The sequence below is a fragment of the Urocitellus parryii genome, chromosome 15, assembly GCF_045843805.1.
Source record: "Urocitellus parryii isolate mUroPar1 chromosome 15, mUroPar1.hap1, whole genome shotgun sequence".
Lineage (NCBI taxonomy): Eukaryota > Metazoa > Chordata > Mammalia > Rodentia > Sciuridae > Urocitellus > Urocitellus parryii.
In genome coordinates, this window is record NC_135545.1 from 27,797,418 (window position 1) to 27,812,726 (window position 15,309).

A 15,309-nucleotide genomic window follows, 5' to 3' on the forward strand; every position below is an offset into this window, starting at 1 on the left:
TCTGTGGATTAAAAAATCATTGCACAGATGTTAAAATATATGGACCTCTGGGCCCCACCCCACGTGTATGGAAGCACCAGTTCAGGATCGATGCCCAAGAATCTGTATTTTAGGGAAGCTGTCAGATGAGCTCATGGTCAGATGAGCTAGAGGGGGCTTGCTAGGCAGGATCTGCCCTTCAGGAGTAGTGTCCTTGGGTCAAGGACAGCCCAGAGAGGCTTCACTATCTACAACCTGTTATGCACTAGTTGGGGCCAGTCTCATCCAACTGTCCACAGTCTGCTAACTAGAAGGTGGTGACCATCGCTGCCCCCAGGGTTGGCCCATCTGGTACAGATCACCCTCTTTCCACTGGGACCCTTCAGCGAGCCGCTGTGATGACCATCGTCCTTTTGCAGAAATAGAAATGGGGCCTGGAATTAGACCTGCCACTGTCCAAGGATTCCAGTGCTCTTCTTGAGGGACTCTGAATCCCCGGGGCCGTCCCCACCATAGTCAGCCACCTGGCCAGGAATGCTGGGGGGTCTCCATGCTTCCGGGGTGCTCTGTCTTGGTGGTGGTTCCCAGAAGCACATATGCTGGCCCTTTGGGGATATGAGCAAGACTCTCTTTTGGGGGTGCTGTGCATTTTCTTCCTGAGTTAGCTCCATTTTTCCATTGATTCATTCCATCTCTTTTAGTTTGCGCGATAACGATATCTCAGACCGAGGCCTCTGCAGGCTCATTGAGCACGCTCTTCACTGTGAGCATCTGCAGAAGTTAGCGTAAGTTGGGCTGGGCTGTGGACGGGGGGCCTTGCGTCCCCCAGGCTCATCCCAGGCCACACTGTCTGGGCAGCCGAGAGTGTGAGGGGCTGGGGGAGGGGTGCTGCATGGCTGGCGGGTGCCGATTGGGGCAGCCTCGGGTTTGAGGGCTCACTGGCCACAGGCCTCACCTCCACATCTCCTCTCTCCTGGGACATCACAGTTTGTTCAACAACAAATTGACTGACAGCTGTGCACACTCCCTGGCCACGCTCCTCGCATGCAAGCAGGACTTTTTGGCATTGAGGTAAGCCCTGGGTGTTCCTGCTCCCTGGAAGGTAGTTTTTGGTGGGGTCTGGGTCCACCTGGCCCGGCCCACAGTGGGCTTGTGACTTCCTGACTGAGCCCAGGGCAGTGTCATTGTGAGCTGGGTTCCCGCACTGCTTTGATCTCCTGTGGACCAGCTCTGCTCAGGGGCAAAGAAGAGTTTCTAGGCCCTTGTCCTTCTCTGTGTCTAAGAGTGTCCCAGGCTCTTTGGGGTTACCAGGTTCCCTGATGGACACTGAGGGCGTCCTGCTGGGGAAGACATGTGCCATCTTTGCCCCAGTGCTGCCCCAGCCATTGGCTGAAATGCTCCTGGAAGGTCTTGTCACCAGCTGGAGCAGGCAAGGTCTGTACTCCCCAGGAGCTCTGCCCGGCTGCTGCTGCAGAACCTCCGGGCCTCAACTGGAGTCTCTCTCCTCCCAGTTGCCATTTTGCATCCCCCCCACCCCCCTGGCTTTTGGTTATTCTTGCCTCCTGTCATTTGTGTGGCTTTAAAGGAAGACAAAGTAAAGCATTGCTTTGTGGAAAGAATCTATTATTTTCACTTGCTGGGCTGGGTTTGGGGATGGAAGCTACTGTTTTTAAACTTGGCTTTGTAGCTCGTCTCAGTCGGAGCTGCTGAGACCAAGGCCACAGGTGCCATTTTGCACAAAAGACTCTATTCTGTCATTACCACCTGCTCCCCCAGACTGACCTGGTTACCTGCCCAGGGAGGGCTGCAGGTGACACTGGGGTGCTGTACCCGCATTTGAAGTCCTGGGTTTCTGGTCAATGCATCAGAGTACTTGAAACTAGAGGCTCTAGAGCTGAGCTGCCCACAGTTTGACTCTAGGAACCCTTGGCATTTGAATCCTCATTAGCTGTGTGACCTTGGGTCAGCCTGGTAGATGTCTCTGGGCCTCCATTTTCCCCTTCTAGAAAATGAGGATAATGATTATAGCCCCCTCTGAGGTTGTTGTGGTGGTCGAGCGAGTTATTATACATGAAGATCTCATGCAGAACAGTGAGTGCTTTGTGTAGTGAGCTCAGCCACTGAAAGATCGTGGGCACGTTATGTAAGCTCACAGCTTGCGAGTCTTCTGTGAGTCTCCAGGAAGGAACTGCACGGCCATCAGATTTGCTGGGGAAAATGTGTCCAAGGGGAAACGGGGAGGGGGCTGGGGAGGCTGAAGAAGCTTGTACTTCAGTGTAGCTCCGAGAGAGCTCAGCCAGGCCATCAGGGCGCCTCAGGCCAAATCCATGGGGCTGGCTGGTGTCTCTCGGTCACTGGGAGGGAGCCCCCCTTGTGGGAAGCCTTGGGCCTTGGTGCCAAGGCGAAGGGCATGGATTCTGGGGCCTTGGCTGCCTGCAGGAAGCTGAGGCTGGAGGTCGGGGAGGTGCCGTCTCATGGTGCTGCACCCCTTCTTAAAGGGAATAACAGTGCCCACCCTGTAAGGTTGTTGAGTCAGAGTGACTTAGAGTTCTTTGAACAGATGAAATTACATTCTGATTATTCCAGGAAGTGCTGGATGGGAGAGAGCTCTGGGTTTTTTTCTGACACTCTTGGACATACCTGAATTTGGCTTCAGCTGGACTCTTTCTGGTTGGGACCAGACCGTCCTCCTGCCCCAACACTCCCCTCTGTCCTTTGGGGGTTGGCAATGCACATGCCCAGAGGCTCCTCCCTCTTCCCCCTGCCTGAGCCTGCCCCAGCTCTTGCAGAAGAGGTAACTAGTACCTGTAGCAAAGTGGTTTCTGCATGTCAGCAGGGACGTGCCGGGGTGACTGAGACGATTGGGAAAGGTGGGACAGAGTCGTCTTCAGCTCTTGGGAAAACTACCTCCCAGGACAGCTGCCTGCTATGGCTCCTGCCCAGACCTGTCACACTACGTCACCAAATAGTTCCCCCTCCACTTTCATTTTGCTGAGGATGACGAAGTTGGAGCCACTGAGTGAGCAGGTAGCTGCTGCACTCTGGCACGGTCTTCAGGGCTTTCCTGCCAGGCCTCCCTGCCCCTGGCCCTGCGGAGCCTCGTCCCCTGCCCTCTGCTGTGTCTCAGCCTCCTGTCTTCCCTTCCAGGCTGGGGAACAACCACATCACCGCAGCGGGGGCCCAGGTGCTGGCCCAGGGGCTCCGAAGCAATGCCTCCCTGCAGTTCCTGGGGTAGGTTGGACTCTGGGACAGATAGGTCTGTGTGGAGGAGTCTGGGGACTTCCAAGAATGTAGGGCAGGTCAAAACCACCAGTTGTCAGGCCCCAGCGGGGGGCTGGGCCCCCTGGGGGAAGGGCAAAAGGGGGAGTGAGTGGGTGGTTCTCAGCTGCCTCTGTGCCTGCTTCATCTGATAAGCAGGAAATTCAGGATGTCAGGGCCAGGGAGGCAGCACCCTGACCCTGGCACAGGAAGCCCTCTGGTCCTTGGGTGCTTAGGGCTGTGCTTTGGCTGTATCTTGGAACCACTCTGTGCTTCGGAATGACACCATCACCAGGGCCCCATCCCAGACTAATGCAGTGAACATACCCGGGGTGTGGGTCTCTGTGAGGGCCCTGACCTGGAGGGAGGGACGTGGGAAGGATGGGAGTGTGCCGCCCCGGCTCTTGAGCACTCGCCCTGGCAGTGGGGCCAAGCTGGCACCTGCCAGGAAGGGGAGGGGGATCATCCACTGAGTGTGAGAGGAGCCCACACCCCACAGGGCTCCAGGGTGGGGCTTCCCCTGGTTGCTGGGCAGAGCATCTGTCCCTCCAGGGTGTCACTCCTGCTGTCCCCAGCAGTCCCTCGGCTGTCCCATGTGAACTGTTGTACATTTGACAAGAACAGGGATCTGAGACTGAAGAAGGGAGGAAAACTTTAGGGCTCAGCTCTTCCAACCACTTCACAAGCAGACAAGTTGCCCACCAGCTCAGTTGGAGGCATGTTGTTCTAGAAACCAGCACCCTGTTCAGGCTGCATTGGTAGCAACAGAGTTAAAACAAACTAAGTGGGTCAGAGAGGATGACCCAGGAGGGGAGAGGGTTGGACACCATGAAGGAGCTGGGGGTGCTAAGAAGAACAAGAGACATGGAGCTGACTTGTGGGAAAAGAGGTAGACTTGTCCTGGGTGGTCCCTGGAGCTAGTTACAGACATGGGTGGCAGCTACCAGGAAGCAAATCTGAACTCAATGTTGAGAAAATGTTGCAACTCTGAACTGCTGTTGAGGGTGGGTTCCATGTCCCTGAAGGTCTGGGGTGGTTGGGCCTCTCCTGTATTTTAAGTCTGTGATTTAAGGCCACTGAAATCTGAGAGAGGTTGGGCCATCCCACCAAAAAGATGGCAGCAGGTCCACTCTGCTGGGACCCAAGTGAGAACTTTGTGTCCCTGTGAGAACTCTCTGGGATTGGGTGGTCCTGCCCCTCTGGCTGGGGCTCCAGGGGGCAGGCGAACATGAGGACAGTTCTAGAACCCACAGCAGGTATCCACTAACGATCTGTTGGCTCCATTGGTCCTCTCAGGCTCTGGGGAAACAAGGTGGGTGACAACGGTGCTCAGGCCCTGGCCGAGGCCTTAGATGACCACCAGAGCTTGAAGTGGCTCAGGTAAGCTGCAAGGTCCGCCTCGCATTTCTTCATAGGGAGATGGGAAGTGAAGAGGAAGGAGATCAGGCCAGTTCTGAAGGTGGTTGAACTTCTTTCCATGCCTCGGTGTTAGGTGGTTGGGGAGGAAGAAAGACCATTGGTTTTGGAGTCGGGGCACTTGAGGCTTTCTGGGTGACTCTGGACATGACTCTTCTCCTCTTGAGAAGTTGTTTCTCCACCTGCAAAATTGAAGATCTTAGGCCAAATCAGTCATGTTGTATCTTAAAAGACCAATTGCAATCCACTGGTCGTGGCTGTACAGTGTCCCTCGTGAGAAAGGATCTCCAAGGCTGCTCCCGGGCTTGAGGAGCGCTGTGATCCACTAGTGATGTCTGAAACGGTGCACACTGGGTCAGTGGATGTGCCATCCATGTTGCTCTCGTAGGTTAGCTGGTCTCTGAGGTCTCTCACCGCTCTGATGCCTTTCTGTTTCATGACTATGTCCAGCCTGGTGGGGAACAACATTGGCCGTGCGGGTGCCCGAGCCTTAGCCCTGATGTTGGAAAAGAATGTGGCCCTAGAAGAACTCTGGTGAGTTGGGGGGATTGTCTCTGCTCTGGGGAGGAAGAGAACAGCCTTTCTGGATTGCCTGGCCTCATCCAAAGAGCAGCTGTGTGGATAAGACAGAGAGAGGATGACTGAGTGATTGATGGATTTTGTCTTTTTATGTCCTGAGAGGTATGAAGCTCACAGAGCCTGATGTCTAGCTCCTGATTTGTTTTCACTTAATACTTTTTATTAGTTTACTGATTTGTTTACTGCCCTCCCACAGCAAAATGGGTAAGAGTGCAGACTCTGGCATCAAGGAGGCTGTAATCTTAGGCAGGTTAAATAACAGTCTCTGAAACTCAGGTTTCTCACCTGTAAGATGAGAGTGAGAATGTTTCCAACTGTAAAAATATGTGTATAAAAACTGTTAGGTAGTGCCTGTGAGAGCTTAATATAGTGCCTGTCATATGGGTGAGCACACCACAGATGTTAAACCATCGCAGCACTGAAGTCACCACTACGATGGTGGCAGCTGCTGCTATGACTACAGCTACTACTCATACTACGACAGCTGCTAATGATGAAGTTTGGTTATATATTTTTTTAATATATATTTTAGCTGTTGGTGGACCTTTATTTTACTTATTTATTTATATGTGGTGCTGAGAATTGAACCCAGTGCCTCACACACATGCTACGCAAGCGCTCCACCACTGAGCTACAATCCCAGCCCGAGTTTTGTTATTCCAAAGTGAATCTGAATTCCTAAGAACACTGAGTGTTAGAATTAGGGGTCACCTTGAAAGGTGAATGGAATCTGGGGGAGTTGAAAGGTGACCCATGAATTGTGCTCATGCTGTTGACCTGAAGCAGACTCCAAGTTTTCCATCCTATAGATATTGTTAACAGAGTCTTCAGTTCCAGGGTCATCTTTGTAGTTCCAAATTATATCAGGGAGCTAACATGCTTAATGTTAAATTTTTCCAGGAAGCAGAAAAAGCACTGAACCATATAAACCTTGCCAGAAAATGGATATTGAGGATGGATCACGGCTCTTGGCAGGGCTCACTAGTTCTGCCAAAGTACCACTGATTGAATCCTGATTGGTTTTTCCCCTTATCATTTCTTGGTGGAGGGGCACCTGTGAGCATATCAGTTATGATTACTGTTAAAAAAAAAAAGAACTTCAGACAAGTTCATTTTAGCAGAATTAATTTGAAGAAAGACTGATTCATGAACTGGGCAGCACTTAGAACCAGGAGAGGTTCAAAGGGCTCCATCCAACCATGGATACACAGGATTTACAGACAGGGAAAGGAAGTGACATACAGAAACAGCCTGATTGGTCGCTGCTTGGCATTGGTTTTATTTGGACACAGTGTGATGAATTAGCAGCCTGTGATTGGCTGAAGCTTAGCTGCTATGATTGGCTGAGATTCAGCTATTTGTTACAGGAATATTCTCTTGGTTTGCAGTTTGTTTGTGTACTGAGTTAGGTTGCAGTTAGCTACAAAGGAACTCAAAGTATGGAGGCAACGTCAGGCCAAATTTAGTTTAACTTAACACTGCATTAGGCTGCAAGTAATCCATCTATAAGGCTTATACCAGAAAAGGATTTATTTTTTCATGTATAAGTAGTCTGGAGGTAAACAGTTTTGTTATGGTGGCTACTAAAAGTAGCAGAGGCCTTGACTCTGTCTCTATCTTTTAAATATTCTTTATTTTCCTGTGGCTTCATCCTCAAGGTTGGTTGCCTCATCATCAGAAGACAGTTGCTCCACCTGCAGCAATTACTTCTGCATTCCAGGACTTAGTCTACAAACCTGAAAAGCACAGGCCAGCTGTGACTCTCACCTTTCAAAAGCATTCCTGGAAGGCCCAACTGTCAACTTCCCCTATGTATCAGTGACCATGTATTTGTAACAACCCTGGTTTCTTTAGAGAGTGGGAAATATTTTTTACCAGTAAGATTATGACTGCCCAAAATGAAAGGAGGTTTCCATGGATATGAGAGAGCCGGGACCTGAAGGAGTTTATTATATAGAAGAGCCCTGAAGTGAATTCTCTTGCAAAGATGTCCCTGGAATTGAGAATCCTCAATCTTACCTTATCTGTCCTTACCTTATTTGTAGGTTTAGATTTTCGGATGTTGGGTGTGGATTACTGACATCATGTTCCATAATAAGTGCTATCATGTCAATGGGATTCTCTCTTTCTCTTGCCAGTCTGGAGGAGAACCATCTCCTGGATGAAGGTGTGTGTTTTCTTGCAGAAGGACTGAAGAGAAATTCCAGTTTGAAAGTCCTGAAGTAAGGACCCTGTAAGCAGGAGCTGGGGTGGTAAGGACTGGCCTGAGGAGCGGGTTTCTGGATCTGAGATCTGGGCAGCTTCCCAGTCCACACGAGGTGGCCTGGTCTGGGTGGATAAGGATCCTGGTGCAACTTGTTGACCTGGGACATGGTGTCAGCAAGCTTGATGGGAGAGCGGTGGAGTCAGGCAGAGACGGACGGAAACCCATGAGTGTGCTTAGTAAGGAACTGGAGCTCCCTTCTGCTGGGACCTCCCAGAGTCAGGGTAGAACATGCCTGGTCACCTCCCAACCAGTGGATGAGGAAGCAGGGGCATCTGTCCACCCACTACCTGTCCTTGTGCAGCAAGGCATTGCATTAGTCAGCTTTTGCATTACCGTGATCAAAATGCCTGACTAGAACAGCTTAGAGGATGGAAAGTTTGTTTGGGGCTCACGGTTTTGGAGGTTTCAGTCCCCAGACAACCAGTTCCATTACTCTGGGCTTAAGGTGAGACAGCACATCGTGGGAGAAGGGCCCGGAGGAGGAGAACCCTCTGCTCAGTCAGGAAGCAGAGGGGGTGGGGAAGGGATTGCAGGGAAGATGCATCCTCCCAGAGCCTCCCCCAGGGACCCGCCTCTCCAGCCTCACCCTACCTGCCTGAGTTACCCCCAGCCCACCCAAAACCTGGAAGGCCTGATGGGGTCACAGCCATCACATTCTGGTCATTTGACCTCTGTGTATTCCTGCATGAAGAGGAGCTTTTAGGAGGACACCTCACATCAAATCATAACAGTGTGCTTGCTTGCGGGAATGTGAATTCTCCAGCTCGTCCTTATGGCTGAGTGTGCCCCTGGGGCAGGAGAAAGGTCTCAGGCAGAGAGGGGCAGGTCTTCCCGGCAAGCAGCCCTCAGAGTTGGAGGTGAAAGCTGGGAGCAGACGTGGGCAGGTTGCCAACCCCTCGGGGCCTGGTTAGGCGTTTTGGATGCCCGACACCAGGGGTCTCTCTCACTGTGTGAAGCGGGCACAGGTGCTGCGTTTACGCATGAGTGCTCTCTCCCGGTCCTCTGACACCTGTGCACACATTCTTTCATGCCCACATTCCCCTACATAGGTGGTCACACGAGAAGGGTTTCTCCTGCTTGGGGCACTGAGGGGAGAGTGGCCATAAACGACAAGGTCATTTCTGATTCCAGAAAGTCAGGAAGAGGTTGCTGCTCTTGGGCAGGGCCTCTCGGAGAACGTGGCGTCTGAATTGACACCTGAACCGCAGGAAGGCGCCTGCCATGCTGAGGTCTCAGGGAAGCGCGTCCTTGGGGCAGGAGGGACGAATCCGCCAGTGCCAAGGCCCAGGCAGCTGCAGACCTGGTGGCCCTGGGAACAGAGGGGTTTCTGCAGCTGGGGTGGAGGGGGAAGGAGGAGAAAGCCCCAGAGCCACGCAAGGACTTGGGGTTTCACCCTAAGGGACAGTGGTGTCATCAGTAGCCCACTTAATGACCCCCGCAGGCTGTCAGTGCATCTGCAGCTGCTGCCCAAGGTCTGGATTCACGGGGACCTCAGGGCCCCATGGATGGCTGCCTCTGCCGGAGGAAGGTAGTGTCTTCCCGCGGCTCAGGAACACACTTGTCTTTGAGACAGGTGCTCGGCTGCCTCTGGATGAGCGTCAGCTCTGCTCCAGACCATGTCCTCTCTGGCAAGGCGTGTTAGGTTGCTTTGCAGGGGCCAGGATGTTGCCAGTGTTTGGGGGAAACACGTCCACTCATCAAGTGGGCCGCGAGGCCTGGGCACAGCCCGGATTTGCCTGAGCTGGATGCCAGCTTTGCACAAAGCGGGGCCCTTGGCAGTACCTGGCCCACTGTGACCAGGTGTGGATGTGGCAAGTTCACCCTCCCTCACTGTCCCAGACTTATCCCACAGATGCCAGGCATGACGGGGGCGCGGGGTGCTTGTACCATGCTACGTTGTCACCAGCTTTATTATTGAGCATCTGTATCATGTCCCACTGTTTCCCCATAAAAACTGAGCTGCTGGTGTGGAGAGAGAGAGAGAGAGAGAGAGAGAGAGAGAGAGAGAGAGAGAGAGAGAGAGAGACCCACATCTTTCTTTTTCTAGCATATTCTCTGTCCCAAGCATGGTTAGAGTCCAGGCTGGGCAGCCAGACAGCCCGGGTTGGTACCCCAGCTCCCCCACTGCCAGCTGTTTCTCCTTGGATGGGTGCCTGGGTGGCCTCAAGTGTGAATGGGGATAGCAGTTGGCCGCTCCTCATGGGGCTGGGCACCTTCATTGATATAATCATGAACTGGCCTATAGAACAGCTTAGCATTGCCTCAGGTCAGCTGCGGGTGGAGGGGAGACAGGGAGTGGATAGACTACAAGGCAAAGCTTTAAACATAAGGGTGGTGTGGGAAACACGGAGCTCTTCCCCCTCCTTCCTGGGCTGGAGCTCATCTCCAGCCTCCTGTGGTTTCTAACCTGTGGTCCTGGGTGCCCTGAATCCTCCCCAGATCTGAAAATATTAGCTTGTTGATATTTTCTGACAGTCAGGCATGGTGCCCCATGCCATCCTTTGTTCAGTTCTATGTGGTGGGTCCCCCTTTATGCCCATTTCACAGATGAGAAGTGAGACAAATTTGCTGGAGACCAAAAAGGAGATGGTGCTGGGTGTGGTGGGGTATGCCTATGAATCCAGTGACTGGAGGCTGAGGCAGGAGGATCCTAAGTTCAAGGTTAACTTGAAGCAATTTAGTGAGGCCCTAAGCAACTTAGCAAGACCCTGTATCAAGATTAAAAATAAAAAGGTCTGGGGGTGTAGCTCAGTGACAGAGTACCCCCTGGGTCTAGTCTCAAGTACCACACAATAAAAAGGAGATGGTGCAGGCTGGATTTGAACCCTGGAAGTCCCCTTAAATGTAGGAACTTAGCCATTCCACTACAGCACCCTCCTAAGGGGAGGGTTGGGAATCCCAGAGAGGAGAGGGGTGTTCCAAGGGCACAGATGAGCTCAGGTAGCTGGCTAACTCTCAAAGTCTCCTATAGCTGGAGACCTTGAGAGTCTTGGTTTGCTCAAGAGGCAGACCAAGCATCTTTGAAGCTCACCATCTCCTCTTCTCCAGGCTGTCCAACAATGGCATCACCCGCCTGGGTGCAGAAGCCCTCCTGCAGGCCCTCAAAGGGAATGACACCATCCTGGAAGTCTGGTAAGGACCCTGGGAACTCCTCCGAGCCTCAGTTTTCCTATCTGCAAAGTGGGTAAAGGGGAGAGAGGAACACAGCACCACGTTCAAAATCCCTTCTGACTCTGACACTCTGTGTCGCTCTGCATGTGACGGAACTGGATCTCTGGCTGGGAAAGAATTCTTGGCGTCTCTGAGTGGAAATCCATTCTTTCGTTTTAAAATCATGAGTATTTACTGAAAAAGTTCAGCAACAGGGTAGGATTGGGAGTGTGATTGAGGAATGAAAAGAAGAGCAAAGAACTTGATGCCCGCCCTGGTGAGGATCCTCTGCAGTTCTGGATCCTGGAGGTGACCCACTGGGGAGGCTGGGGCTCAGTGTATCCACAGCCGTGCAATTTAAAACCACAGTCCTTCATGCATTTGGAAAAAGCATCAAGTCACGACTTCAGAGATGTATCCTCCTTGTTTCCAGGGATCTGTTTCTCACTCAGACAATAAGTAGAAAGTGTTACCCTGCTCTAGCTCATTATGAGGGAATGTTGCTGTCTGTGTTTCGGGTACCGATATTTTAAAACAGTAAGAGATCTGCTATGCAAATCTACATTTCAGGGCTTTCTTGAAAGAGCCAGCGAGTCTGGAGTCTCATTTGCAATGCCCTTGATCAGAGGAGAGGAGAGGTGGGCAGTCTCGGGTCTGGATGCAGACCCCGCCATGCCTGCCGTCTTAGAGCAAGACCTTTGGCTTCTGTATTTTACCTCCCCGTCCCTGGAAGCTCTGACCCCTATTTTAATATAGACTTTGTCCTTTCTGCCAAAAGTACATTGAGGCAGCAGCAAATGTGGACATCAAATGATGAAATCAAGCACAAATCTGTTTGTGAAAATTCGTCCTGGGCTGGAGTGGTTTTGCTTTCTGTAACATTGTGGACCCCCGTAGCCTCCAAGGTCACTGGGTCCTGGGCGGGGGGGCGGGGGGGTGGTTTTTATTTTTTTATTTTTTTTAAACCATTGCACAGTCCTCAGAAATGTCACATTCTGTGTCCAGGGAGCAAGCCAGCGTCAGGTGGGTATTTTAAGGGCTTGGGTGCTGCTTGCCGCCTGTCAAACAGGGCTTGGGAGGAGGTATCAGGATTTGATCGCGGCATTCTTGACCGATTCCGTGGCTGCCTTAAAAAGAAGGGCCGGCCCCGGGGAGTCTGCAGCCGGCCTGGCTCAGGGCGGTGGACTCTTTCTGCAGCGTCACGGAGCCTTGTTCATCGTGCAGAATGATTCACGAGCCGCCCTGGGTGACCGAGGGTAAAAACAGCACCAACTTCCCTCCCCCGAGCGCCGCAGCCGGGCCCAGGGGTCAGCCCCTCCCAGGCATGGGTGGCCAAAGTGGCAGCTTCCCTTTGAAAGCCCGGCTCTAATTTTGTCCTCCATCCAACCTCTCTTCCCCTTATCCTTTCCAGGCTCAGAGGCAACAGTCTCTCTCTGGAGGAAACCCAGCAGCTCAGCCACAGGGACAGCAGACTCTTGCTTTGATGGTTCCAGGCCGAGGCTCATTTCAGTTGGTTGGTGAGGAAGCTGTGGTCTGGACCCTGGAAGCTTGGATTGGCAGCAGCCCATTCAGACAGAGCCCTGTCCTGCCCCGGGATGAATCTGTTTTCAGAGAGCACCACAGGTCACCTGACTCCACAGGAGGAAGGCACCGCAGTGCCCTTCAGAGTGGACTTCCCCAAGCCTACTTCTGCTCTCAGGTTCTGCCCCAGACTCAATCCATGGGATGGACAAGAGGGCAGCCCCTCCCTCCCAGTCTGGGCCCGGGCCCAGCTAATCCGCCAGGGTTCTGAGTGGGGGTCAGTGGGACCCTGGGGGTCTGCTGAGTGCCTGCCGGTCCTGACCCACAGTCAGAGGAGGAGGTACATCCAGGAGACAGCTTTCTGCCCCTCCACCTCCTGGTTCATCCACCCAGTGGTTCCCAGCCTGCCTCCTCCACTACCCTGCGGAGACCCAGAGGGCTCCCAGCCCTGGCCCTGGGATGGGCCACAGCTTCCCCTGCTCTGCCGCCCAAGACGGTGCCAGAGGGAGACATGGGGCAGCCTTTTGTTCCCTAAGACATTCTTAGATTTGCAAGAAAAATAGGATCATGCTTCAGCTCGGATACACATGGACTTTTATTTCCAGTGAAATCAATTACACTTAAGTTAAGCTTTTGGAACTAGCTCCCCATCCAAATGCAGCTTTTAAAAATTAATCTGGGCCAGAATTCCAAACGGCCCCAGTAGGCTTCTGGTTGATGCCTCTGAACTGAACTCTGACAACAGACTTTGGAAACATTTCCATAAGAGATGGTTCCCTTTCATTTGTGCAGAATGCTTCAGGATATATAGTTATGGATTGGAAGTTTACAGGGGGCAAAACCAGACCCTTCTTTCAAAGCAATGTTCTTTCTATACTTTTATTTTCCTCTCTCTTTTTTTTGTACTGAAATTGAATCCACCCGGGGAACTAGAGCACTAACCACATCCACATCCCTAGGCCTTTCAATGTATTTTTTGTTTTCAAATTTTGAGACAGGCTTGAGGCTGGCCTCAAACATGTGATCCTCCTGCCTCAGCCTCCCTTGTAGCTGAGGTTATAGGTAGGTATGCACCACTGTGCTTGGTTGTTCTCTCTGGATTTTTCAAAATGATACAGGTTGAAACCTTTGTAAACTGTCAGGTGCTGCACATGTGTTATCACTGTAAACATTATTATGTGTGAAAACGGGCTTAATATTTGTAAACTACTTCGTTTTATTCTCCCCAGTTGATACTTTCATAGAGCACAGGATGACGAACTGTTTCCTGTAAATAATCACAGAGGAGAAAACTGTTGAGTTACCAATGCCATCTTCGTTGTGACCAAACATTTTTAAATATTCCAAAAACTTGTCAAATTTTAAAGCACAATGTTCTTCTCAAATGGGGGAAAGGAATGTTTTCAACAAGATAATTTATTGCTGAAGGCAGAAGCAATTCTTAGAAATAGACTGGCAATCAAAACGCATTTGGCTTCAGCTTAGAGACTCTAACTCAGTGTGAAGTTCTCAGCTGTGCCTGAGCCTCCCGGTGTCCCACTGAGAGTCGGAGCAAATGTGAAAAGGCCCCCAGGGCCTTCCTCAGTTCTCTCCAAGTGGCTGCAGGAGTCTTTACCAGGACAAAGATGGAGATTTGCAGGCTGCTGTCCTCTGCTGGTGGCCTCTCCTGCGGGCCCTGCTGAAAGGATTCTTAGCTACATTTAATGAGCATGGGCTCAGGTGGCCGCTGGCCACAGTGGAGTCCAGACTCTCTGAAAGGTTTCGAGTGTGTCTGGCTCCCTCAATGGCGCCATCTCCCTGGGCTCTGAGCTTGGGCAAGCCCCTGGGCTCTTGGTTACCGGCGCTGTGCTGTTGCCCGGCCTGTGCTTTCTGGTGCGGAAGGTCTGGAGGGAGGTGGAGATGGAGCTACTCTCACTGAGGAGTGAACACAGCAGCCCATTCGTGCAGCGCCATCTTGGGTGTAAATTCATCTTTCCTGAGTCCATTCAGCAACCAGTGGTGTTGGGACAACCTGTGGATAAACAAAACAGACAGATTCCCTGTCCTCAAGGCACTTAGGTGAGGGTGGAGGAAAAGGCAGGAAGAAATTAGGTCCATTGAAAAATGTCTCAAAATCAGGTCCACTGCAGTAAGTGCTGGGAGGGAGGCTGTCGTTTGGGATGGGAAATGCCTCCTGGAGGCCGGCGCGTTAGAGGCTAGGTTGCCAGTCTGTGGTGCTCATGGGACAGCGAGGGACCTTCAGGATGTAGGGCAGTTAAGTCCCTGGGGACATGCCTTTGAAGGGGATATTGGGATCCAGGACCCTTCTTCTCTCGGAATTCCTGGCCTTCAGGAGGTGACCAGCCTCCTCTGACATGTACCCCCTTGCCATGATGTACTGAGTGCCACCAAGGCCCAAAGCAATAGGAACAAGTGACCTTTCCTCCTTTTATCTTAGGTACTTTGTCACAGCAAAGAAAAGCCGGCCAAGAGAGAGATGAATAAAGGTGCCAGGTAGAGGGGCCCTTCTTCAGGCCACGGAGGGGTTGGTCTGAGCCAGGACCTCAGAGGAGGTGCCAGGTATGCTGTGTCCCCAAGAAGGAGGAGGGGCTGGCCATGCCATGGGAGAGGGGGAGGGAAGGCCTTCCAGTTACAGGAAGGAGCTGTTGACAAACACTCTGTAAAGGGCAGGAGCTTGCTATGTGCGGCAGGCTGCTCAGCCCCCAAAGCCATCGGGCCCTGGTCCCTGAGACCCGTGAATGCTGTTGACATGGCAGCAGGGAAGGGGTAAGGGTGGTATTGAAATCTGGGACTTTGCAGACATGATTAAGTTCAGGATCTTGAGATGGGGAGATCATCCTGGGTTATGTGGTAGGACCTAAATGCTATCACCAGTGTCCTTATAAGAGAGAAGCAAAGGAGCGGTTGACAAGAGAGAAGGCAGCCTGGGACCCCCGAAGCCAGATGCCATGCTGCTGGGTTGGACGGTGGAAGAAGGGGCCAGGCGCCCAGGAGTGCAGCAGCTGCTTTAGAAGCCTTTGGAAAAGGCAGTGACACAGATTCTCGCTTGGAACTTTGGGGGGAGTTGGTAGCCCTGGCTACCCTGGGTCCATTCCATGTTGGATTTCTGGCCTCCAGGTTACAAGAGAATATCTGTGTCA

At 52.1% G+C, this 15,309-nt stretch overlaps 2 protein-coding genes across 8 annotated transcripts in view; both read left to right on the forward strand.

Moving 5' to 3' along the window:
- Positions 1-12,685, forward strand: part of Nod2 (nucleotide binding oligomerization domain containing 2) — a 34,215-nt gene extending 21,530 nt beyond the window's left edge. For 3 of the 5 annotated variants that reach the window (XM_026392251.2, XM_026392249.2, XM_026392250.2), the window contains exons 5-12: positions 681-764; positions 967-1,050; positions 3,127-3,210; positions 4,534-4,617; positions 5,104-5,187; positions 7,371-7,454; positions 10,547-10,630; positions 12,060-12,685. In XM_026392251.2, the coding sequence (XP_026248036.2) occupies positions 681-764; positions 967-1,050; positions 3,127-3,210; positions 4,534-4,617; positions 5,104-5,187; positions 7,371-7,454; positions 10,547-10,630; positions 12,060-12,132 (661 nt within the window). In that variant the 3' untranslated portion in view covers positions 12,133-12,685. Of the gene's footprint in view, positions 1-680; positions 765-966; positions 1,051-3,126; positions 3,211-4,533; positions 4,618-5,103; positions 5,188-7,370; positions 7,466-10,546; positions 10,632-12,059 lie in introns of those variants that run through there. The other 2 variants (XM_026392254.2, XM_026392252.2) reach the window with 2 other exon arrangements.
- An 84-nt stretch (positions 12,686-12,769) lies between these two features.
- Cyld (CYLD lysine 63 deubiquitinase) overlaps positions 12,770-15,309 on the forward strand; it is a 72,858-nt gene continuing 70,318 nt past the window's right edge. For all 3 annotated transcript variants that reach the window (XM_026392260.2, XM_077792911.1, XM_077792910.1), the window contains exon 1: positions 12,770-14,728. The gene's annotated coding sequence lies outside the window, so the exon portion shown is untranslated. The remainder of the gene's footprint in view (positions 14,729-15,309) is intronic.